Source organism: Coffea eugenioides, chromosome 6 (genome assembly GCF_003713205.1).
Source record: "Coffea eugenioides isolate CCC68of chromosome 6, Ceug_1.0, whole genome shotgun sequence".
Lineage (NCBI taxonomy): Eukaryota > Viridiplantae > Streptophyta > Magnoliopsida > Gentianales > Rubiaceae > Coffea > Coffea eugenioides.
Window position 1 is genome coordinate 21344008 of NC_040040.1, and position 26650 is coordinate 21370657.

The 26650-nt window shown below is 36.4% G+C and overlaps 2 protein-coding genes across 2 annotated transcripts; both read left to right on the top strand.

Moving 5' to 3' along the window:
• The first annotated feature begins 11589 nt into the window (after window positions 1-11589).
• On the top strand, window positions 11590-13224 carry LOC113773831. The gene has a single exon (XM_027318435.1). It carries the CDS (start codon window positions 11590-11592, stop codon window positions 13222-13224), a length of 1635 nt encoding a protein of 544 aa, XP_027174236.1.
• Window positions 13225-22913: 9689 nt separating this feature from the next.
• On the top strand, window positions 22914-24420 carry LOC113773833 (UDP-glycosyltransferase 71K1-like). Its single transcript, XM_027318437.1, has one exon. It carries the CDS (start codon window positions 22987-22989, stop codon window positions 24418-24420), a length of 1434 nt encoding a protein of 477 aa, XP_027174238.1. The 5' UTR covers window positions 22914-22986.
• Window positions 24421-26650: the final 2230 nt, after the last annotated feature.

Consider the following 26650-nt stretch of genomic DNA (forward strand, 5'->3'; position numbering starts at 1 on the left):
GAGCATCCGTCAATATTGAGTTTCAACACCCCCCTCTGCGGGGTTTGCCAAAAGAAAATCCTGACGTTAAAATGATCCAATCGTTGCTCAACTAGTTCCAAAAAACGATGCCAAGACATAATATTGTGAAATTCCCTGAATTTAATCCAATATGCAGACCTCAAATCACTAAAGATAGCTCGACACACCGAATGAAAATTCACAAAAACTCCTTGGTAGAAAGCTATATTCCTTGCCTTCCATAAATTCCAGTAGACAAAAATAGGCAAAAGACGAAAGAAAAACTTTAATCTTTCTGACTAGGCTGGTTTATACCACCAAGACCACACGCAAATGACCTCCAGCATAACGAATTCCATGAGGCGATCCAAAAAACTTCCACACGGCCATCACCAGCTCCCTTCCAAAAACAAATGTTTTACTGTTTCAGCTTGAGAGTCCACGCAGCAAAAACATTTGGACAGATATGAAACTGAAACTTAGTCAGCACATCATCCAAAGGCAACCTACCCCTGAACAATCGCAACATAAAAAATGAAATTTTCGATGGCACCTGCGTATGCCAACATTGTTTAGACATGAATGAAGAATCCCTACCATCCCGTATCTCTTGGAAAGCAGAGAACAAAAAGAACCTGCTCGATGTAGATACAACCCAAGTCATGGCATCTGGAACATCTCTAGAAGGAATAGCCATACCCACAATTTCTTGAACAACCTCCACTGTTAGCAATTGACCCAACAAGATTATATTCCACTCACCATTGTCAATGACATCTTTGAATGACAGATTTCCTTGCACCTTTAGGAAATCATATATTTACCGTTCTTATATAGTGATATAAATTTACCATTCTTATAGTAATGCACTGATCCAAGTTATCATTGGCATCAGCCTAGTGATTAGGGGAGAGCTCTTTGAATTTTCTTCGCTATCAGATTCAAGATTTAAATTTTGTGCATAACAATTAAGATTGAAAGGGTATGGGAAGGAGTAGGAAGGTATTTTGAAAAACAAAAGTTGATCCAAATTAACTTTATGACTTATTCAACATTGGTAGTGAGAAAATTAACCTAGCAAGGTTGATCTTTAGAACATTTAATTGAAAAACATGCATATTTCACATCAGAGTTACTCTTGTTGTATTTTATTTCGTGACAAATGACATATGACATGTGCGGGATATGTATACAACAATAAAGCTCAATCCACAGTCAAATTTTGAATTTATTATTTCCTAAACTACCCCACACACTATTTTTCATAAGTGTACGAGTCTTGGGCGAGTATAGAGTAATTAGAGTCGAACCCATAGGGAAGATGTACAACTAATAGTACTACTAAAATTTCTCTATTATTTGGACTACCAACAAATTAAAACTAATAAATCTAAACTACTAAAGGGAAGAAAATACAAATGAAAGCTCTTCGGATAATGGAATCTCTATCTACGCATGCTAGTGCAACTTCTTGACTAATTGAGTACTAAAATCTCGGTTAAGTCATGGCGTAATTTCCTTGCGTGCGTGATACCTGCTTTCACTGGTGTATACCAACTATATCTATAGCTAATCCATACCTACTTTTGTGGCTATGAAATCAACTATAAACTCATTTATTTCTGTGAAATTACTACAAAATAAGCCACAAAGGTGCACCTCTACTTTCGTAAGTGTACTCCCTAGATTTAACACTTCTATAAACTTGTGTCAAATTTCAATTTTCATTGCAAATCTAACACCTTGAGATAATCATAATCAATGGCCAATTAATCATGATTTTGAAATCAAAAGTGCTAAATAACTTAATCAAGATAATAGCCCAAAATAATTAAGAAATCAACACATAGAAATCATAGATAGTTCAACCAAATACCCAAAGCATAAACTTTAAAACAACATTACAAATATAATATCCAAAATTCGCATTAACAAACTTAGAATCAAATACAAAGATAAAAAGGTGCAGTGAAGAAAAACCCTTGTCACTAGAGTTTCTTAAGCCTCTCCATCTTCATCTCCATCGGCGTCCTTGTTGAGCCAATACAAGAGTGAATGTACAACACAAGTTTAAACTAATCCTATGAACTAATAGAAATGAAGAAGAAAGCTATAAGTGTTGTGAGTTTGTGTCTTGCCTCAAATGGCAAGACATAACTCATTTTGTTTCTCTCTTTTACTCCAAAACTCTCTCCCTCTCTAAAACTAACTAGAAAACTAAAACTCCCAAAAAGCTCCTTCTAAAACTAAAGGTTTCTCTACTTATATTCTTCAAATCCCTTCCAATCTTCCACAAGAAACCTCTTTGTCTTGAAGAGTCAAAAAGTTGAGATGAAATGACATAAAGTTGACAAAAATTGATGTCCTGAGTCCAAAAATTAACTGCCAAATCGTCATTGATGCTACAAGAAAGAAGGATGAAAAGTTATGCAAATTGCAGATTTTTCCCGCCTAAGCATCCGACGCAGTATCTGAAGCGAATTTCACTATCCGGCACCGTATACTATTAAACACTCTTTTTTGAAAAATTCTCTAACGAGAATCCGGCGCAATTATCTGACTTTACTTCTTCAATCTGACGTTGTATACTGCTGAACGCCTTTTCTCTTACAAAACCTTTTAACGAGTATTCGATTTGGTATCTGATTTGAAATTTACTATCTAGTCTCATATACTCTCATCCAATCCGGTGATAACTTTTTGTAAACGGTCCCGTATTGTTCTTGCTCATTCATCCCCACCAAAAATGACAAACTTTAACAAGTAAAAGGGACGAATTCATAAGTCTTTTCAAAGTTACTCAAGGATATCAAATATTGTCAAAATGGTCATTCACATTATTTTATGAGCTCAAAATTAGCTATAAATAAACTAAAATATACACAAACTATTAGGCAAAATAGTCAGTTGTCACACCCCCCACACTTGAATCATTACTTGTCCTTAAACAATGCATAAAAGTAATCCAAAATCAATGATTTCAAAAAATGGAGTATCATACAATGGAGACTTATGTGTAAAGGTACAAAAGAGATAATTACTATGTAAGGTTTGGATCCCAATTCTAGTACTCTATAATATCAAACAACGGAAAATTTATCATAACAACATTTGATCAAGTCCAATACCATGTATCAACCCTAATCTAATCATGCTTGCCATGCAACTAGCATAATTAACCAATGTAAGAATTAAACTTATAACCATCCTTTAGAACTTATACAAACAAGAACAATAAACTAGGAAAACTTTCACACTTTGATCACATACTTTTTTTTCATTTTTTTTCATTTTTTTTCATCAAGCTTTAGTCGAATAGTGATCTTGTCTTTTGGTGTGAAGACAAACATTGATAAATGTATGTCCCCGGTTATTCGATTAAATCACAAACTCTTGTTGCTTTGCATACTCTTAATTCTAACATCGTTTTACACGAATATCAACATTTGTAGATGTCGATCCCCAGTTATTAAGTGTTTCAAATCATTGGAGTAGATGCATATGTAATCAATAATCATAACATTTTCATTTTCTTCTTTTGTGAAAGCAAAAACACATTACTTGATCCTTGGAAAAACTAGAACTAAGGAGAAAATTACAAGAAAAGTTTTACATTCATCAATCATACCAATCACACACCTTACATAAATAAATCAAGAACAATACATTTCATAAACTTAAGAAAATCTCAATATGATAAACTCCACTTTATAAGATATTAAGTTTCCTAAAAATAAAAAATTTTCACCTACATAACAGCAATCTCAAAGCACCTTACACATAATCTCGTATCAATAAGCATGACACAACTATCGACACAATTGGTACTAAAGTTTTTTAAAAAAATTTTGACAAAGTTTTGCCTTATATTTGAGCCATTCTTTCCCCCAATAATTCCAAAATTCAATATTTCAAACATACCAATATCTCCAACTGCCAAATTTTTCAACAAATATATCAATTTTCACATGAATACCAAGGGATGCATTCAATTCGAACCAATCTTACCCCCATACTTAATTTACACATTGTCCTCAATGTAAAAAGGTAAAAGGAAAGAAAAGGAATACTCCCCTAACATAGTAGGTGATTTGTCGTGGATGGGCGCCATTAGTTTCTAAATATCTATTAAAAATGCTCATTTTACCTTTATTCTTCAAACTTATAAAATGAAAACAAACACACTTAAAATACACCAAAAGACAAGAAATTTAACAAATCGTTGGGTTGCCTCCCAACAAACGCTTATTTATAGTCATTAGCTTGACTAATTTGCCTCATTGCCAAGGAGGTTTTGTTAGAGAGTAATCCACCAATTTAGGTCGTGGTGGATCTATAAATGGTAGTTCGAGTGGATGAACCACATATCCAAAAGATACGAGAGTAGGAAGGGGTATGTCGATCTCAAGTGTTTGGTAAATATCACCTTGAATGTGCACCACTTGAAGACTCATCAATAGACTTGCCACAGGGACTGACTAGACAATTTTATCTTTGGAACTTGCATTTTCTAAGCACTCCTCAAGAGGGGTTAAAAATGAACCACTAAAACTCATCCCTTGAGATTCAAGGTTAGTTCCAAAAAAATTATTATGCAAGGTGGACATTTCTTCATTAATACCACAATTAGATTCATCATGATCATCAACATGTCGTCCACCTTCACTTATGACATTTCTACCATTTATGCTAGTATTCCATTCATTTGAAGACACAACTTCATAGAAAACATGCAATTGGTCATATATTCTACCAAAGGATGAAGTCAATTTTTCCATTCTATCCTCTATCCTAGCAAAATGGTTGCCTATGTCATTCACTAGCTTTTCAAGTTTTGGATCCATTTCATTAGCAATTTTTCTATACCTAACTCCCAAGAAAGTTTCCCAAGAAAAAGTGTATTAGCCAACTTCTCAATTGCCAATTCCCAAGATAGTTTAGAATCATATTGGACATAATAAGTTGGAAATCATAAAAAAATTTAAAATCACTAGAAGCACAATGATCATATCAACCATAATAATGCATATTACCCCAATTAGGGTCATGGTGATCAACATAAGAAGTGCCATACTCAAATTCATCAAAGTAATCTACATGTTGTACTTGCATACATTGATAATCCGCATGATAACCTCCACACAAGATGCAAACCACATAATTGGAATTCAAAACATTAACATTCCTATATTGCTCAACAAAATGCATCAAATTGTCCAATTTAGCATTCAACCTCCACGTGTCATCATCAAAGGACATACCTGCAAGATTTTCATGAATTCCTTTATTGTTATAGCCTTGAAAGCACGGGGGATACATTTCTTCTCTTCCTCCTCTCAAGTATTGTCCTCCAAAAAAATTTATCCTTCTCATTTCCTAAAAATGCTTTCAAATATCTCAAAAGCAAGATTAGGCAAGAAATATAGTTACTAGTAACACACTCGACAAAAATAAAAATAAAATATAACAAAATGAAATACACACACACAAACAAAAAAAAAAAAGGACAAAATAGTACAAGAAATCAAGTAAAAATATCTAAACTAATAGAGTCACTCTTCATGCTGATATTGCTATAAATCTTCCCCGACAACTGCACTAAAAACTTGACGTGCGCGGGATATACATACAATAATAAATCTCAATTCACAGTCAAGTTTTGAATTTATTATTTCCTAAACTATCCCACACGCGATTTTCAACAAGCATAAGGGTCGTGAGCGAGTATAGGGTAATTAGGGTCGAACCCATAAGGAAGACAGACAATTATTGGTACTACTAAAGTTTCTCTATTATTTAGACTACTAACAAATTAAAATCAACAAATCTAAATTATTAATATGAAGAAAATACAGATAAAAGCTCCCCCACTAGTGGAATCCCTATCTACTCATGCTAGTGCAACTTTTCAACTAATTGAATACTAAAATCTCGGTTAAGTCATCGAGTAATTTCCTTGTGTATGTGACACCCGTTTTCGTCAATGTACCAACTATATCTGTAATTAATCCATATCTACTTTTGTGGCTATGAAATCAACTATAAACTCATTTACTTATATGAAATTACTACAAAAAAAGCCACAAAGGTGCACCTCTACTTTCGCAAGTGTACTCCCTAAGTTTAACACTTCTATGAATTAGCGTCAAATTTCAATTTTTATTACAAATCTAACACCTTGAGATTATCATAATCAATGGTCAATTAATCATGATTTTAAGATCAAAAGTGCTAAATAATTTAATCAAGATACTAGCCCAAAATAATTAAAAAATCAACGCATAGAAAATATAGATAGTTCAACCAAATAGTCAAGGCATAAATTTTAAAACAACATCACAAACATAATATCCAAAACTTGCATTAACAAATTTATAATCCAATACAAAGATAAAGAGGTGGAGAGAAGAAAAACCCTTGTCACTTGAGCTTCTTGAGCATCTCCATCTTCATCTCCATCGGCCTCCTTATTGAACCAATACAAGAGTGAATGCACAGCACAAGTCCTATAACCAATCCTATAAATTAATAAAAATAAAAAAGAAAGCTATAAGTGTTGTGGGTTTGTGTCTTGCCTCAAAGGGCAAGACACAACCCCTTTTGTTGCTCTCTTTTACTCTAAAGTTCTCTCCCTCTCTAAAACTAACTAGAAAACTAAAAATCTCAAAAAACTCCTTCTAAGACTAAAGGTTTCTTTATTTATATTTTTCACGTCCCTTCTAATCTTCCACAAGAAGCCTCTTTGTCTTGAAGAGTCACAAAGTTGAGATGGAATGACATAAAGTTGACAAAAATTGATGTCTTAGGTCCAAAAAGTAGCTGCCAAATCATCATTGATGCTACAAGAAAGAAGGATTAAAAGTTGTGCAAGTTACAGCTTTTTTCCACCTAAATATCCGATGCAGTATTTAAAACGAATTTCACTATCTGATGCTGTATACTGCTAAACATTCTTCTTCGAAAAATCCTCTGACGAGTATCTGGCGTGATTATCTAGCTTCACTTCTTCAATCTGACGTTGTATACTACTGAACACCCTTTCTCTTGCAAAACCTTCTAACGGGTATCCGATTTGGTATCTGACTTGAATTCACTATTTGGTCCCGTATACTCTCATCCAATCCGGTGATGGCTTTTTGTAAACGGCCCCATATAGTCTTTGCTCATTCATCCCTACCAAAAATGACAATGTTTAACAAGTAAAAATGATGAATTCACAAGTCTTCTCAAAGTTATTCAAGGATATCAAATATTGTCAAAATTGTCATTCACATTGTCTAATGAGCTCGAAATTAACTATGAATAAACTAAAATATGTACAAACTATTGGATAAAACAGACACTTGTCAACATACAAACACCATGATCATTCACTGTATGCTTACGCATTCCAGAGCATTTAGAGCGTTGGTAATATCTTTCCCAAGGTAGCTAGGAGCTACGAAACTGTTTGTATGTGAAAGCTCTATAAAGTATAATAGGAGGATTTCCTTTGACAGTCAAAGCCATTGTAGGTTCTACTACGATATCATTAGATGGAGCCAAGAATTTTGTGATGGTTGTTCAAGCTTTGGTGTTTGTTACCACTCAATTTTTAGGACTTTTGAACAAATCATTACTAATTACCCGTACCATTTACAAAAAAGATGGATACCTAGCAGGGGGTATACATGATTATTGGCAAGAATTATAGTTCAATGAGCTTCAGGATAATATGTACATTTAATAGGAGGCTACAAATGACAACCAACTACTTTCTTCCTTGTAGAACTAAAGTCCAAGTATTGTGCATTGATGAAACATAGTTATGAGATTAAGATCATAGTGTTCTGGCATTCCCAGTCTAAGAATAGCTGAACTTTGGTTAGCCCATAGTTATAAGTCCCAATCTTTCACAAATTAGATACAAAATCCTCAAGAGAAACTTCTGTGCTTCAACACAATATGTACTTATGACATCCCTGAAAAAAGGTTGTATGAATTGTGGCGCTAATCATTGTAACGGAATTCCTGACTTCATTCTTATTTAAATAAGTTGGGTCATACGTAGAGGCTTTACCGATATCTAGTAAGCTTTTCAGGCAAAGATTGAATATGATCCTCCACAGGATGGCAATTGTGTGTGACATTATCACTCTTCGTGATAATTTATAGTGCTTGAGAAGATTATGCAGATTTGGCTGATGTGACTGTCATTGGAGTAAAAGCCTAGCAACCTAAAGAACTCCTAGATAACATTCATTGTCTCCTTTATTAAGCCTTCAAGAACTCCATGATTAATGACCTGAACTAATAGCATTTACTTATGAGTAGCAAGATTGATAATGCATTCAAAATGATGGTCTTAGACAATCATCATCAAGGATTATGTTTAGTTTTTCAGCTCAAACATAACCAGTACTATGAACCTAAAAGAATCCAAATTCTTGGCTTGCCTTCATAATCTGCTCAATGACTTCAGCTTGTTCAAGCTTGCAGCTTCCTCAAGGTCAATAGTTGGAATGTTTTGTAAGACCTGCCTTCTTTGGTAATTATAACCCACATGATTGATTCTAAAGTGATTGATATTTTAATTAATTGATTGACATTTTGTTAATAATTAATTAGTGTCTTCATTTGTTAATGATTACTTGATATCTACTATTAATTGATGTCTTATTCAATCAGCTAATCAATCAAATCAATCAATTAGTTAAAAAATATTATTTCAGTTATGAATTTTGGCAAGATTTCCTCGATGGAAGGAAATCCTAGGAATTTTTATATTTACCAGTAAGAGTCCCTAGCCTAACCTATAAAAAGCCTGTAGTATTTCATCTTTTTGGTTAGGCACAGATTAGAAGATTCTTACTCTAAATTCTCTTTCTACTTTTCTCTTCTTCTACACATCTACGTAGTTTCTTTGTCCACATAGACAAGAACAAGGCAAGAAGATAAGGGAGTTTTAAGGATTAATCTCTATTCAACAATGAATGGACGTAAATCATTTAAATTTCTGCTACATAGTACAATTTATTTGTAATTATTTGGTTTACATGTGGTATCAGAGCCGCCCTCTAACCATGTTGTCTAACATATAACTTCATGGTTTGTTGGCAATGTGAGAATCAAATCCAATTTGCCATGGGATCTATGTATCCATTATCTCAATGATTGAGAATTAATGGCTAATCCCATGTATATGTATCATCCTTGTGATGATTTATTTGGTCATGCAAGTGTGTATCGTACATATATTGTTAGTATGATTTTTTATCTTCATTTGGTTATGCTTGTATATGACAACGTAACTAATTATATCTTGCATGAGTTATGGTTAGTATATTTTTGCCTTTTGACTTTGCATTATGTATGCTAAAATATCATAAAGGTTGAACTTTACTTTTGGGGCATTTTATGAGTTCTATTTAAATGACTCCATGCCTCCTGAAATTGGCATTGGCAGTTTGTTTGTTTGCTGCACTTTCACCTAATTATTTAAAAGTATAATTTGTGATATCTATCAACCTTTCATTTTTGTCACCTATTTAGATGCTATCATAAAGATTTTTGCATCTTGTATTTAAGAGTGGCCACAGCATCTTATATGCGTGTTGCTTAGAATTTTAATCATATAAATGCCTAGTGATTAAATGAATAACATCTAATTAAGTAAGCAATTAATTTGTTAAAATTATCACTTGGCCTGCAGGAAAGTGGTAGTTTTAATAAGATTAGTTGAAATAAGATGGTAAATTTAACATTGTGTTAAAAGATTTTCCTAAAACCACGGGTATGGAAAATTTATACTTTTATAATTTAAATTTACCGGTCTTATTATAAAGAAAGTAAATTCAATGCATGTTTTAATAATCAAGAACTTAATGGGAAGAGACGAAAAAAATATTTTATTTTTCTCTCTCGGGTTTCCTGTTTTAGAAATTTAGGGTTCTCTGGTTCCTCGTGCATGGCAGCCGCGGCTGCCCCCTCATCTCAGGGTGGGGGTCTGTCTTCTTCCCCTACGTTCAAGAAGAAGGCATTTTCTGCTTTGTTCCAAGATCGGTTGCCGCCGGAGGTGGTGAAGGTCCAGGCGGCTGTCTCCACCCATCATGGAGAGCCTGCGGTGGTCTTCAATGCGGCAGATATTGCTGTTGTGGCGTCGCCGTTCCGCTTCACGTTGGTTGGGAAGTTTTCCACGGGCCGTCCCCTTTTGCCTGAATTGCGTATGTTTTTCTCTATGCTTGATCTGAAGGACTCAGTGTCTGTTGGTTTATTAGACGCTAGACATGTTTTGCTGCGATTTAATGGAGAGGCAGATTTTCTTCGTGTATGGACAAGAAATGTGTGGTATGTTCATGGGTGTCCTATGCGGGTTTTCAAGTGGAGTTCGAAGTTTCATGTCGATAGGGAATCGTCCCTAGTTCCCGTTTGGTTCAGATTACCCAAGCTTCCTATCCATTTGTTTGCCAAGCCATGTTTGTTTCACATTGTCTCCTGCCTGGGGAACCCGCTGTTTGTTGTTGAGGCAACATCGTCTTTTATTCGTCCGAATGTGGCGCGGGTGTGTGTGGAGGTGGATCTGCTGAAGTCGCTTCCCTCTAGAGTTTGGGTAGACATGAGGGATGGAGATGGATTCTGGCAACCATTGATCCCTGAGAGCCTTCCAAAGTATTGCGGTTTTTGCTATCGTCATGGGCATGAGGAGGGCCACTGCCATGTGAAGTTCCCAGAGATGCGAGTGTCAAAGGGGCCGACTCTGAAGGTCCCTGGTTGTGCTGTAGAATTGGATGATGGGGGTAAGTTGATTGCATTTTCAAAGCCTCTGGTGGGTGCAGGGGAGTCGCTAGATGCGGCTGATGGCAGTGGGGCTGCAGTTTTACCTGGGGTGGAGGAGCTCCCTGTGGCTTTGGAGGGAGCAGTTTCAGGGATGGGCTCTGATGCTCCGTTATTACCTGCGACTGAAGGTGCGGAGCAGATCACTTTGGCTCAGTCCCAACAACCTGGGCTTGCAGGTGTGGTTGTGCCGCGGGCATTAGAACGAACATTATCAGGCAAGTTGTGCTCGGATGCTCTTCTGTTGCCTGCGAATGTAGAGCAGATCTTTTCTGCACAACCCCAACAGCTTGGGCTTGAACGTATGGTTGTGACGAGGGGTGAGTTAGAATCAGGTTTGGGGTCAGCTGCTGCGCCAGTTTTGACAATAGATTTGGGTGTCCTGCCTGCCAATCCACCGTCGTCCCCGTTTCAGGTGGCGGAGCTGGTGGAGGAGGCGATTGCTTCCGCTGCTGACAACCTCATTCACAGGTTGGCTGATCAAGTAATCGACAACTCCGATGAGTCGTCCATAGGGGCTGACCTGGAATTGGGGGAGCTTGGGAGAGGTGGTCTTGAGCTGGCGGGTTCAATGGAGCAGGTCAGGGTGGAGGTGAGGGAGCAACAGGGGGCTATGGTCGCTAACCTTAATCTTTCTCCTCGCAAGGCGGATGTTAGGGATGTGGTGCAGACGCGGTTGGATGCTTTGGAAAACCCAGAGGAGTGGCAAACGGTGGTGAGCCGTCGCAATAGGAGAAAAGGTGATTCACCCCCCCCTTACTTTCTACGACCACGATCATGATTAAGGCTATGTTTTGGAACGTCAGAGGAGTGGATAATGCTCTCACCATTGCACGTTTGAGGAAGTTGAAGCGGATGCATCAGGTTTCTTTGTTAGCGATGTGCGAACCAAAGGCGGGTCGCGAGCGGCTTGATTTTATTCGGAATAGGCTGGGTTTTCGTCATGCTATCTCCAACGATGAGAGTCGGATTTGGGTGATGTACGGGCAAGACTATAGGTGTGATTTGTTGGTCGCCTCACACCAGTTCTTGGCGTTGGAGGTTACACATGCTATTTTTCGTTGCTCTGTTGTAGCGGTCTTTGTCCATGCGTCGTGTGCCTCTCTTGATAGGGAGGCGCTGTGGCAACAGTTAGGAGAGGTGTGCCCTCAAGGGATGCCGGCAATTTTTTTAGGGGATTTTAACGTCATTGTCGGGGCGAATGAAAAGAAAGGGGGTCGCCCATTTCGTGCTAGGGAGTCGGAGCCTTTCCTGAGTTTCATGGAGGGTGCTGAGTTAACAGATTTAGGGTTCTCTGGGTCTCAGTTCACCTGGTGCAATAATCGTTGGGGCAGAGCCATGGTTTGGAAATGCCTGGACAGGGTACTCGTTAACCAGGATTGGTTGAGTTTAGGGGTGAACACGACGGTGGCTCATTTGAATAGGGTTGCCTCTGATCATTCCCCCTTGTTATTGTCTTGTTCTTTGGCCATGGGTGGGGCGCCTAAGAGTTTTCGTTTCTTGGACGTTTGGAGGTCACATGTGGATTTTCATAATGTAGTTCGTCAAGCGTGGGAGGTGGAGTGTGATGGGCGGCCCATTCGGGTTCTACTCGCGAAGTTAAAGGCGGTCAAGCAGGCTTTGCGTACATGGAATAAGGAGACATTTGACAACATTTTTGACCGTGTCAAGGAAGATGAGGCAACAGTGTTAGCACTGGAACGCTCTTTGGAGGAGTGTCCCTCGGGGGCGGGTGAATTCCAGCTCCTCTGGGCGCAAGGGGCGCTCAAGATGTCCCTGTTACGGGAGGCCGCTTACTGGCGTCAGAAGGCACGGCTTCGGTGGCTTAGGGAAGGCGATGCCAATTCCAAATTCTTCCATGCGCAAGTAAAGCAGCGGAGGGCTCGGTCTTTCATCCATCGGATGAAGGATACAAATGGGGTATGGACGGAAGAGCCCTCCAGGATTGAAGAGATGGCGACCACTTTCTTTGCGGACATTTTGTCACAACCAGGACATGGGCCGATGGATCTTTCAATGCTAGAGGTTATACCTTCGGTTATCACTGTGCAAGATAACATGGAGCTCCAGCAGTTTCCGACGGAGGAGGAAGTCAAGGCTGTGGTTTTTCAACTAGATGGTGGTAGTAGTCCGGGTTCGGATGGTTTCACAGGATCATTCTTCACTTCATGTTGGGATATTGTGAAGGGGGAGGTTTATCGGGCTGTTTGTGATTTTTTTGTAGGTGCGGAGCTGTCTTGGGGGTACACTGCTACGTGGTTGGCCCTGATCCTTAAGACTCCTGGGCCGTCATCCTTCTCAGACTTTCGCCCTATCAGCTTGTGTAACTTTGTTAATAAAATTATGTCTAAGCTGTTGGCGCGACGTTTGGAGCGTGAGTGGCTTTGTGAAGGGTCGCCAGATATCGGATAACATACTTTTGGCCTTAGAGATGTGTTCAGCCTTGGGGAAGAAGGTACGGGGATCCAATGTTATCCTTAAATTGGACATGGCCAAGGCATATGATCGGGTATCGTGGAATTTCTTGATCCAGGTCATGCGTAGGTTTGGGTTTGGGGAGCAATGGCTGGATATGGTTTGGAGGTTAATTTCTTCGTTCCACTTCTCAGTATTGGTTAACGGAAAGCCGTGTGGTTTTTTCCGTTCGTCTCGGGGTCTACGGCAAGGGGACCCATTATCTCCGGCTTTATTTACTATAGCAGCTGAGGTGTTGTCTAGAAGCTTGAATGAGTTACCGGGGGAGTCGAGGTTTGCTCCGTTCTTCGTGACGCGGGAATGCCCTCCTCTCATGCATCTTGCTTATGCAGATGACGTAATAATCTTCTCCAACGGTGGTAAACGGTCCCTTGGGTGTGTCATGCGGGTGCTGGAGGGCTATCAGGGGGTGTCTGGGCAGTTGGTGAATGTTGCGAAGAGCTGTTTTTTGGTAGATAGGAGGGTCTCGTTGGTCCGTAGGAGGTTAATTGCGCAGGTCACTGGGTTCCCCGCTAAGAGTTTGCCAGTAACCTATTTGGGTTGCCCATTGTTTGGGGGGAGAAGAGTGAGGTCTTTATTCGCTGAGTTACTCTCCAAAGTATCTCACCGAATTTCATCTTGGCAGGGCCGATGGTTATCAATGAGTGCGCGGGCATTGCTTATTAAGCATGTATTGTCGTCCATGCCGATTCATATGCTGGCAGTTTTGGAACCTCCAAGGGGGGTTATCTCTGACCTCGAGCGGATGGTTGCTAGATTCTTTTGGGGCGAATCGGAATTTGGTGCCAAACGTCATTGGGCGAAGTGGGAGAAGATTTGCTTCCCGGAGGAGGAAGGGGGGGTTGGGTTTCGGTCCCTCCAGGCGGTCGTTGCGGCGTTCTCCTGTAAATTATGGTGGATGTTTCGGTGTGGTCAATCTCTTTGGGCGAAATTTATGAGAGCACGATATTTTGGGTCTCGACACCCGAATCAAGCTCCGTTTCCTGCTCAGCTGTCTGCTAGTTGCAAGCGTATGCTTGGGGTCCGGTCGTCGATGGAGCAATGGTTAAAGTGGGATCTGTCTAGGGGAGAGGTGGCTTTTTGGTGGGACAACTGGAGTGGTTTGGGCCCTTTGGCATGGCGGTATCCTGATTTGGCGTCAAATGCGATGGTCTCGGATTTTTTACGAGAGGGTCAATGGGACTACTTGGCTTTAGCGGGGTTCCCCTCGGAGATTATAGAAATGGTTCAGGGGTCCTTCTTTTGTTTTGGATCGGACCCGGATGCTTTGGTCTGGAGCTTGGATCCCTCAGGGGTTTTTTCGTTGAGGTCTGCTTATCAGCTTGTTCGCCCGGCTCGGGCTCGCTCCTGGGTGTGTTCCTATATTTGGCAGTCGTCCGTTCCACGGAAATTTTCCTTCTTCATGTGGCGTTTACTAAATGGCCATCTGCCAGTGGATGATGTGCTGCGGAAATTCCAGATTCATGGTCCTTCTAAGTGTCATTGTTGCTTGCCGGCCCAAGGTGAAACGTTGCAGCATGTGTTCTCTACTGGTCAATTGGCGGGTGTGACTTGGATGTTCTTTGAGCGCTCCTTAGGAGTGTCTGTACGAGGTGTGGCCGTTAGGTCTCGATGTTCTGATTGGTGGATGTCCCCTGTTAAAGGGAAGGCGCTCCGCTGGGTGTCCCGGATTCTTCCGGTCCTTATTCTATGGTTCTTATGGCGTGCCAGGAATGCATCCAGGTTTGAGGGGTGCAAGGTTTCTGGGGTTCAGGTTCGGGTTTCTATCTGTTCCGAATTGCAAAGGTTAGCTCAAATCCACTTTCCAGGGATCGCGCTTTTGCCTTGCCAGTGGGAGGGGTTCCTAGAGGTTTTGTCTTCGGCCAGAAGGGTGTTAGTAGCTAAGGCGGTGAGGTGGACTTTCCCTGTGGAGGGTTCTTTTAAGCTTAACACTGACGGTTGTTCTACGGTCGGTGGTAGTGGGGGCGGTGGGGTGATTAGGGATTCGAGGGGAAAACTCATTATTGCTTTTGCGGATTCTTTTGGCTCTCTGGATTCCCTGCAGGCTGAGGCTCGGGCTCTCTTGTTAGGGCTTCAGCTGGGGTACAGCTTAGGGATTTCGCAGATGTTTGTTGAATCTGATTGCTTGGTCTTAGTCAATTGTTTAAAGGGGGTTTGGGGGGTTCCTGCGGTGATTCGGCCAGTTGTTCGTGCTGTTCGTCTGGTTACTTCTGCTGGCCATCAGTTTGGTCATTGCTACCGGGAGGGGAACATGGTGGCGGACTCGCTCGCAACGTTTGGGGTGGAGTGTGGCTCTCGATCTATTTTCACGTCAGCGTCTCAGTTGCCCCTGCGCTCCAGGGGGCTTTTATCTCTGGACATGCAGAATTTTTGTAGTTTTCGTTTTTCTCTTAGGATGTAGGGATCTGGATGATTCCTTGGCGTTGTGTTCTGGTTTTGATGAATAAAACAGGTTTGTTTTTATAAAATAAAAAAAATAAAAAAAATAAATTCTATTAGTAGACATATATAATTATTAGTATAATTGATAATATCAATTATATTGCATATATTAATATACATTATATAATACATATAACTAATAATATCATTATCATAAGTTTATAACTAATTAAATTAAATATTATATATATAATTATATACATATATATTTATTTTTTTTTTTGCGGGTGGCGGGGCAGAGGTATAATTCCCCGCCCCCCGCCCCGTTTCTAAATGGGGGGAAAAATTCCCCCCACCCCCGCCCCTGCCCCAACTCCTGCCACAAGAGCCCTCCGCAAGGCGGGTACCCGCGCATTGCCATCCTTAGTAACAACCTTTTCTGTTATCCATTCGATCAAATTCAAATGGAAATGAGAAAAAGGGCAAAACCTTTCATTAGCCATTAATATGGCCCAAAAATCTCCTACATGACTATAATACTCTATTCTGAATCTATCTTTTCCTTTTTTACTATAATACTCTTTCTGCCTTTACTTGTCACTGTACTATCCAAAAAAGTCTTGAATACTTAACATAAAATTGACAATATTTCCAAATATGAGAGCAAAAGTTTTGAATAATTAACATAACCCTGACGATATTTCCAAAGATGAGAGCAAAATCTAAAATTTGACCGTTCATCTCCATTCCAATTGCAGTAATTTTCTCTTTGTAATGCTTTACTTCTTATTAAAAAAAAAAGGAAAATAAGGAAAAACTCACTACAAATCTAGGGAAATTGGAATTATACCAACACGAAAGCAAAGTCTAAAATTTTGATTGTTCATCTCCATTCCAGTTGTGGTGATTTTCTCTTTTTGATGCTCTCTTTCCTATTAAAAAAAAAAAAAAGAAAAAGCTCACTACAAATCTAGCAATATTGAAATTATTAGTATGTTTGTACAAAACTCTCGATCACTTGTTCATTCAATTAATTCTTTCCGAAGTTTTAGTTTTGATTTTGTCATACTGCATTGAATGGGAACTCATTGTGCATATGGCTATATGGGGGGAATAGCATGTAGGGCTGAGGAAAGGTGTCTCCATCACTCTGTTCATTCAATTAATTCTTTCCGAAGTTTTAGTTTTGATTTTAGGTTGGTTCCTATTAGGGATAAGGTCAGAAGATGAGATTAGTAATAAAATTTGGAGTTGAATCATTGTATGAATATTTTTTGAAAAAAAATGGTTATTTTGGCAAAAAACTCATTTTTTTAATTTATTCTAATATCCGACAAAAAAGAATACTTTTTAAATCATGCATTTTTCCTTATTTAATATATTTATTATATTTCTTTATTGAAACAAAATTTATACAATAAAACAAAAGCTTGAACGCACTGATCCTTTTCATTCTTTTTTTATTTGTCAATAACCAAATAAATTTGCAGAAAAAGTTAAAAAAAAGGGTATTTAAACAAAGAAATCTACAATAAGCTGGCAAGATGTAATGAATTTTATTTAAAATATGTAATTGTAACATGTCTAAGGTTGTGCCTTACTATATTCAAAGTAATAAAGAGGTAAAAAGCTAAAAATCATTATAGAAACAAGTAGAAAACATTTTGCATATGACAGAGTAGGTGCATGTTGCGTTACTATTAATTGTGAAAGAGTCATCTAAGGGTGCCATGGGTACTCGTTAAAATATACTTAAGATGTTCGAATTTTGAAAAAGTAAAATTAATTAAAAAAAGTATATAAATATAAGAAATGATAATAAATTTTAGTATGTGTGTGTATATATATCTAACTATATAAAAGTGGGTGTTGCTTGAATGAACAATAAAAAAGTGTCTTGGTTGGTTATTTGGCCATTGGTCAATTTGTTTGCCCTATTATGGTCCATTTGCTCGGTGTCATGGATTTGGAGGTATTGCTTTAGCCTTAGGGGTCCGTTTGTTTAAGGTGAAAATATTTTCCAGGAAAATATTTTTCTAATTTCCCGTGTTTGGTTGCACAAAAGTTACTGAAAACATTTTCTTATGTAAAATATTTTCACTCATCTTATGGAAAACAACTTCCCTTCCAAACTTACTGAAGTTGTTTTCCGAAATGCATGCATCTCACCTGTAATATGTTCCAAACTTACTGAAAACATCTTGTAGTATGTTCTTTTTTTTTTTTTAGTGTAAACAGGAGGACTCGAACCCAAGATCTTTTCCTTACACTCCCTCCCCCGTGCCACCCAACCCAACCCTCCCCCTAGTATATTCAAAATAAAAAAGAAACCTCATCCTGCTCATCCTATGCTAGTAATTAATTATGTATAATAGGGACATTTTTTTCTAGAGAAACTTTCAGCAGTGAGAGTGCAAGATATATGTCACAATAAGCATTGCATGTGATTGATATTTGATACTAAATGACCAGCAATTTGTTTATTACTTAAGGAGATATTTTTTATTCATATATACATTTCTCCAAGATTTTTTAAAGTTAAACAATGAGATAAATTTTCTTATTTTGCATGGGAAGAAGTATGTAGTTATAATATGTAGAAAGTAAAGATAGAGATAAAAGTGAAAATATTTCAAAAGTTAAACAAACACCAGAAAAATGAAGTAAGAAAATATTTTCAATAAGCTAACCAAATGCCTGAAAATGATGAAAGGGAAATGATTTTCATGGAAAATTACTTCCACGGAAAATATTTTCCCAAGGAAAACATTTTATTTCCAAACAAACAGACCCTGAAAATGTTTCCTATTTTCCGCCTATGTCATTCATTTTTGCCTTGATCCAAGATCTATGTTACAAGTTGTTTGGCTGCTTCGTAATTTACTTCTTCTTTGGCCCTATTTTTTATTGTTCTCTTTTGTGGACCGCAAACATCAGTTTTTGTTTCTAAGCTCCTTTTGTTAGAAGCTTCACTGTTTGACTAATTGACTCTGACTTACTTTTATATTTGCAATGCTATATATCATGTGTTACTTTTTTGCCTTGTATTGTATTATGGCATTGCCTATTCTCTGGTACTTTTTTTGCCCCTTTCTTTTCCCTTTCACTAATTGTTTATGCTTCTGCTTCCCTTCCCCTGGCCAATCGGTAATTTTGTTACCCGCTATTGTGCTACATTTTCTGTGGAGCGTGGAGCAGGTAAAATTTTCTGTCTTTTTGTTTGCCACTTACAGTGCCGCCTTTGCCCCTGCATTAAATGCTCATGGTACTTCCAAAAAAAAAAAAAACACACATCCGTCTAAACTGCCCGCTTCTTAATATTTTTGATTTGTTTTTGTCATTTGCAAACTTATTAGAAAGATATGCAGTTATAGATTTTTCTTTTTGTTAATGATGCTGTTTGTTGATTTTTTTTTTTTTTATCAATTTTACCTTTTTATTTATTTACTCTTTTGCAGAATAACAAATTGCTGTCTCTCTGCTATTTTATGTCCCTTAGTATCTTTTTTCTTTATACTGCTTGTTGTAGTACTTTGTTTTTTGCTTTTATTGTTTTCTTTTGTTTCCAAAACTTCTTTCTCAAGTGAGTTGCATTTCTTTTGCTTATTCTCAAGAAGTCTATGTTGTATATTATGCTTATTTTATTTGTTGATGTTTCCCTTCTTTTGTTCACTTGTTTGTTCTGGAAATTTTTCTTAGACCTAGCATCAATGATCCATTCTTTAGGTCCTCTATGTGCATGCTCATAATTTTTCTTTTATATTTTCTATAATTTACTAGTTTCTTTTATATTCTTAGAATTTGTCTTTCTCATTTTCAAAATTTTTTTTCTTGTTTTCAATATTTTAATTTTTTAATTAATTTCGTAATTCCAATAGTTCTTCGAATGTTTGGTTTATGAACCACACGCATATATATAAAAGTATATAAAAGGGTGAATGCTTTGCATGAATAGGCAAATAACTACTTTAGTTGATTGCTGTATCTTTGGCTAATTTATTTGAAATTGTACTAACCAATGACGGTTACAAAATATACCATGTAATGTAAATTCTATGTGGAACAATGAGTTTCAACTTATATAGACATTTATATGTATTCATAAAGAAAATAAAACAATATATATCCATAAAAAAATCCAAAGAAGTTTTGATGTAATCATTGCTACTTTGGCTGGCTAAAGCAAAGAAAATGTTGTTTCTACCAAATTTAGATTATTTTCTTAGACCTCTTCTTAGCATTTGCTCTTGGTATACCTTGAGCTTTTAGCTTTATATTTTATTACACAATTATAATCATGAGTATTTTAATTATATTGTAAAAACACTATCTTTTTGCCTCTTTTATACAATCATATCCACCGGTTCATCTTTATTCAAGTACAATTACTATTTAAAACAAATAAAAACCTAATATATCCATCTTACTTTATAACTAACTATTATTTTATTTGTCCATTACAGTTTCTCCAATCAATGCATTCTTGATGCAGTATGATGAACCACAATGATACATTGGTATTCATTTTATAAAATTTCCCTAATTTACATCAATTTTTCTCCAAAACACATTTAACACGTATTTAGATATTAATTGCAGGTCATACCACCAAAATTTATACATTACTTGGAACCACACATAAGAAGAAGAGCACTTTTCAAAGTTGGAAACAAAATATGGTTTCTAAAACTAGATGAAAATCCTCAAAACTCTGGATGAAAAAAATTCATTGACGATCACAATCTGTAGCCAAATTCACTAATATATTTTTTCTGCATTGGAGTGATGACATTTAGACTTCAAATTTTCAACCCAAATCACTACACTAGCTTCTACGAATGGAATATCATCCCTATTGAAAGCACATATGCAAAAGCAACATGGTAACAAAATTAATAATAAAATATATCCACAGAGTTCAACAATACAACTTCCTATTTATTTATTTATTTAACAATTGCAGGCATTTTTTCTGCAAGAGAAAGTTTCCTCATAAAGTTCACATTTTATGTAGTTATCAAGCCCACAGAGATGGAAATTTTAGTAAGCCAAATTTTTTTAAACACTTATTAACCCAAAGCCATACAAAAAAATTGCACATAAATTTACTTTAGCCATAAGATACTGCAAATATATTGCCAAACAAAAACAATATAATCATCTTCTATTACCAATACAAATGTTGGGACGTCAAAGTTGAAGATAAATTTTTAACCTATGAATAGAAAAAAATGCTATGATACCATATTATTTGACCATGCTATACTCTCATAATTACCCACTTAGGCATGAATGAATATTGAATGCACATATTCGATAATGAACTTGTAAAAGTTGCTCCAACATAAAATAACTATAAAGTTATGCCTTTCAACCTTTAATACTATTCCCATATTCTCCAATTTCATAACTATACATACACTACTATATTTTTACTTCAACATTAAATCACATTCTATATGATAACCTACCAACAATTCTTTCCAATTACCCTCATTCAATAAAAACTAACTACCTTGCAATTATTTTACATATTGTAAAATATTTTTCTGCATCAATTCATACACCACATTACACAAAAAAAATAGAAAATCAGCACCCAAATGCACTATTAACACGGGTCACGAATGCTCACCCTGCGTAAAGCGCAGGGCCTCCTGACTAGTATATATATAATATAGTAAGTTGAATGAAATTTAGGCGTGTTAGTTGGGTACCCATTAGAAAAACCCATTGTAAAATGACAATTATGACTCTTGATTGAACATTTGTTGTTGGAATATGTTTTACATACCTAACTTCATTTGTTTGGGCAACTAAACGCTTGAAACAAAATGTAATGTGCCTTTAAGATTCTTTTCTATTGCTGAAGTTAGTGTGGAAAATGAAAAGAAATATTATTGTAAGTCAAGAAAATATCATGATTGACGGAACATTTTTCTAATCTTCGTCCCACATTGCCTTAATATTTTGAAAGCTACAGAACAACCTATACAAAGTTTAGAGTTTTTATTTTTATTTTTATTTTTTGGTCAATCGTCATCCCTACTCTACTCTATCCTAATCTAACTAGGGGAAGGCCTAACTGGGCTTATGGGGGACCGATGGGGACAGAACCATTGCCCCCTTTGAAACTATTGGAATTTTTTACAGTTGCCTTCTCCATTTCTACAATGAAACCTTGAAAGAAAGTATAATAATAGTACTATTTGTAAGTCCTTTCTAATTAACCTTATTTTGCTTAATATTGAACTCCACTTATGTGTCTAAGCATATAAATTACAAGCAAATTGAAAATTCATTGGATCGTTTGGCCAAATACACATTAATTTTCTATTGTATATATCAATGTACATCTCATAGATTTATGCATAATATTAACTATTGTATAATTTTATACCATTAGATGACCTGATAACTATTAAATGCATAATAAATGACAACCTATACACAATTCTTATTTTATTTTGGCAATATTGAATAAATTACTTCATGTCTATTAACCTTATGAGAAACATTTAGTTGAGCTAAAAGTTCACAAACCACAAGTTGTAAATTTAATATAAATTATTGTATCCTATGACCGAAGATCCTGGCTTAGCCACCGCCCCTAGAGGAATGTTATTTTATAAAAATAAAATTCTACCCCAACCTTTATATGGTGGAATCTTTCAAAGAGGTAAACTGTGAATTTTTTTTATTCATAGAGGCAAAGTGCAATTGCGGTATAGATTTAGGGGTGAAGTGTAATTAACCCGAGTGTATATTCAGGCTATGCTCTTTGATTTTAGAATCTTTGCTCATGCCACTCATGGTCTCTCATCCTTTAGGTTTTGGACTATTCCCAATGGAGTTAAATAAAAAAAATTCAATAACCTAGCTGACTATATATAAATGTCACTAACCACTAAGCTATACTCGTTAAGAGTTTATTTTTTCATAACAAGTGAAGTTAAAACATCTAAATATAGGGGATAAAATATATGTCAATGTCTGCGATAATTATGTGAATCCTAGTTTTATTTAGCAATGGTTGTTGACTTTGCAGTACCATTCCACACTTTGCAGGAATCTAAATATTTTGGATGTTTGAAGAAAGTTAAGCTGAAAGCTCCAAAACCATTGGATGGTCAAATGTTGAAATCACAAGTACATTAAAAATAATTCTGGATCTCTGACTTTAGCCATTCCACTGTAGAATGATGTGCACATTTAAAAGCAGAGGTTTGTGTAGCAAAGTAAACATTCATCTATGCAAGCATAGCTCAAAATTCCATAGCAGAATAAAATTCTTATATCAGTTCCTACACTACAAAGATGAAGAAGACAAAGCTTGTTTTTGTTCCATCACCAGGCATAGGTCACCTAATATCCACAGTTGAGCTCTCCAAGCGCTTAACTGAAAGAGATGATCAGCTATCAATATTTGTTCTGGTCATAAGCTCACCTGTTGGCCCAGACTTGGAGTCCTACACTCAACAAGTGGCTGCTTCAAACACTGGTATTCAATTCATCAACATTCCTCGAGTAGATCCGAATCTACCACAGGTCTGGAGCTCCCCAGAAAACCTTTATGCTCTCTATTTGGAAAGCCATAAATCCCATGTCAAAACAGCAATAATTGATCAAGTACTAGTATCAGAATCCATCACTTCTCTTGCCGGGATAGTTGTTGATCTATTCTGTAGTTCGATGGTTGATGTAGCGAATGAGCTTGGCGTTCCTTCATATGTGTTCTTCCCCTCTGGCTGTGCCTATCTTGGCTTCATGTTTTATCTTCCAATTCACTATAGCCAATATGGAAGAGAGTTCGAGACTTCAGATTCTGATTCAATTATTCCAACTTATTCTCACCCTATACCTTCAAAGGTTATACCTTCTTATGCATTTAACAAGCATGGTGGCTATTCCTCATTCGTAAAACATGCTACCAAGTTCAAGGAGACAAAAGGAATCATCATAAACACGTTTGCAGAATTAGAACCTCATGCTGTGGATCAATTGAAATTCGATGCTGAAACACCGCCAATCTACACGGTTGGACCCCTGCTCGACCTGGAGGGCAGAAAGCGAGAGCCTGATCACGAAAAAATAATAAAATGGCTAGATGATCAGCCTCCATCATCAGTTATATTTCTCTGTTTTGGAAGCATGGGTAGTTTTGAGCCTGACCAGTTAGCAGAAATGGCACTTGCACTCGAGCGGAGTGGATACAGATTCTTGTGGTCAGTCCGTTTATCAAAGGCCTATACAAAAGGGACAGGTGAACATTCCAATATTTCTGAGATGTTGCCGCAAGGTTTCTTAGAACGCGTCGAAAATCGAGGATTGGTGAGTAGTTGGGCACCACAAATGGAGGTGCTGGCTCATGAAGCAGTTGGGGGATTTGTATCTCATTGTGGCTGGAACTCTATACTAGAAAGCCTGTGGCATGGGGTGCCTGTTGCAACATGGCCTGTATATGCTGAGCAACAAATCAATGCGTTCGAGTTGGTAAGAGAATTGGAACTGGCTATGGACTTGAAAATGGATTATCGAATGGAAAATGCACAGAATCTTGTAGTGGCTGAGGAAATCGAGAAAGCTATCAGATGCTTGATGGACACAGAGAATCCGACAAGAAAAAGAGTTCAAGAAATGAAGGAGATGAGCAGAAAGGCCATTGAAAATGGGGGTTCTTCATTCATTTCACTTGGACGTTTGATTGAAGATATGCACATCAACATTGGAAAAGATAAGGGAAGTTTCTAAGTTTTTTCAGTTCTTATTGTCACTTGATCATCAATCAACAGATGAAGGGAAGTTTCTTCAACTTCCTTTTTTTCTTTTTGCTTTATTGGTTTAATATTAGTTCTTTCTCAATCCATCTAATTGGGACCACGGCCAGGAACGGTTGTACCTCGGTTTTATGCATTTTGCACATCGCATAATTTTATTTGCACACGGCGTAACATTGTTTGCACAATGTATAATTTTATAATAATTTTTTATGAGCCCCACACATGTTGTTAAAAACGAGATATAAGAAATGAACTAGATCGTACAATTTTTTTGGACCAAATCTTGACCGTGAGCAGCTATGACCGCTCCTGCCTCTCATTCATCTAATTGTCACATTTGTGTGGTAAACACAAATTAGTATTGTTTTTCATCCTTTATGTGGTCATACTTATGCTTTCAAATCTATTTTTGCTTTTGTAAAACTTTCCAGTTAAATACTTTTCATTTTTCATTTTTCATTTTTTCCGCTAAATATTATAAACTTGGTGGTTCATATGTCTCTTCTAAGATTTGTTAGTAAAATTTTCTCCATAATTATCTTTTTGATTTCATATGGTGATCATTATGCTGTTACTCTCAATTGGAATGAAAATTGAAATTGTCCCGAAGCTTGTAGTTCACTTGTTATACATCTTATGTTTACTACTTATTTCGTATATATAAAATCAATACCATACATTTGTTATACATCTTAAGTTTGATTTCCTATCAACCCGGTTTCGAACCTCTTGTAAAACATTCATTGTCATATAAGATTTCTCCAGTGCATCTTACCCTTCTGTGTGATTGACGGGTTATTATATGGGATGAAATTTATCTAATGCGTACTCTCAAATAGTAATTGCCGTGGTAAAAAAAAAAAAAAAAAACTCTACACTGGGCCTCACACATCAAAGTTTTAAAAAATTGGCCTAGGTCATGGTCAAGAACTTTCCCACATTGCGCCTTCTTCCCAGTTCCCAGAGTCGTGTCAAATAAAAAAAGAAATGAGAGTCGTGTCAAGTTTTTTCTCTTTTACTTTTTGATACGAGTCATGTCACGAGTGAAAGTTCTTCAATGAATTAATTATTGAATCTAATATGACTAGATCTAAGTTTGGCCGCCAGTCACTGGCAATGTCCAATAATAAAAAATGAACTTCAAGATGACTTTCTTTCCCCGATTGAGAACTTTGAGGAACAATTTAAAATTCATTCAAATCGTTCTAATTATTTAAATTACTTAATAGACATTTAAATTTATAATATATCAACTATTAAAATTTATTTTAAATATTAGAATAATTTATAATTTATAAATTTAAATATCTCCTAAATAATATTAAACAACTAGAGAAATTTAAAAGGATCTCAAATTTTTTGACAAATCCCTCAATCAAAAAAATAGTTCGATAGTTTCGACACTCTTCAACACATATACATAAAGATCGACTCAGAGACTACAATATGTGTTTATAAAAAGGTGAGTTAAAAAATGTATTTATAATCAAACAAAATATTATTTGAAAAAATTTGCTTTTTAAACACCGACTTTGAAAAATTTGCTGTATGTAAGATGGTTGGGAATATAAAAAAGTGAGTTGAAAAATGTGCTTATAATCAAGCAAAATATTATTTGAAAAAATTTGCTTTTTAAACACTAACTTTGAATATATTTGACATTAGCAAAGCTTTTTTATTAAAAAAAATCGAGAAATAGTCAATCAAAGTGTTTGGTAATCATGAAGATGTGAAATAGGTCACCACTAATGAAATGAAGTAGGGTTATCTAGCCGAAAATCGTGTTGACCAAAAAAACAAAAACAGCTATTTAGAATTTTATTTATTTTAGAAGTTGATTTTTTATTTAATAAATAGATTAGAATTGATGTTAAAGTTGGTTTAGAAAATAAGTTGAGTTGTGTTTAGATATTAGTATTGGAATAAGTTATATGGCTTTTTTATCTATTCAAGGACTTGAAATCCTAAGTTTGTATTTGAGGAAAAAAATCAATTCGTTGAATAAATTATTGATCCTTTCGAGCCTTCCTTATTCTTGATATTTTGAAATGTTCTGCTGTTTGAAGCTTTTTCTTCATTTATTGTTTGAATAGAGTATTATTTAAAATAATTATTATAGTATGTTTTGTGATTTGATGTACGTAAGATAGTTGGGAATATAAAAAAGTGAGTTAAAAAATGTGTTTATGATACAAGTAAAA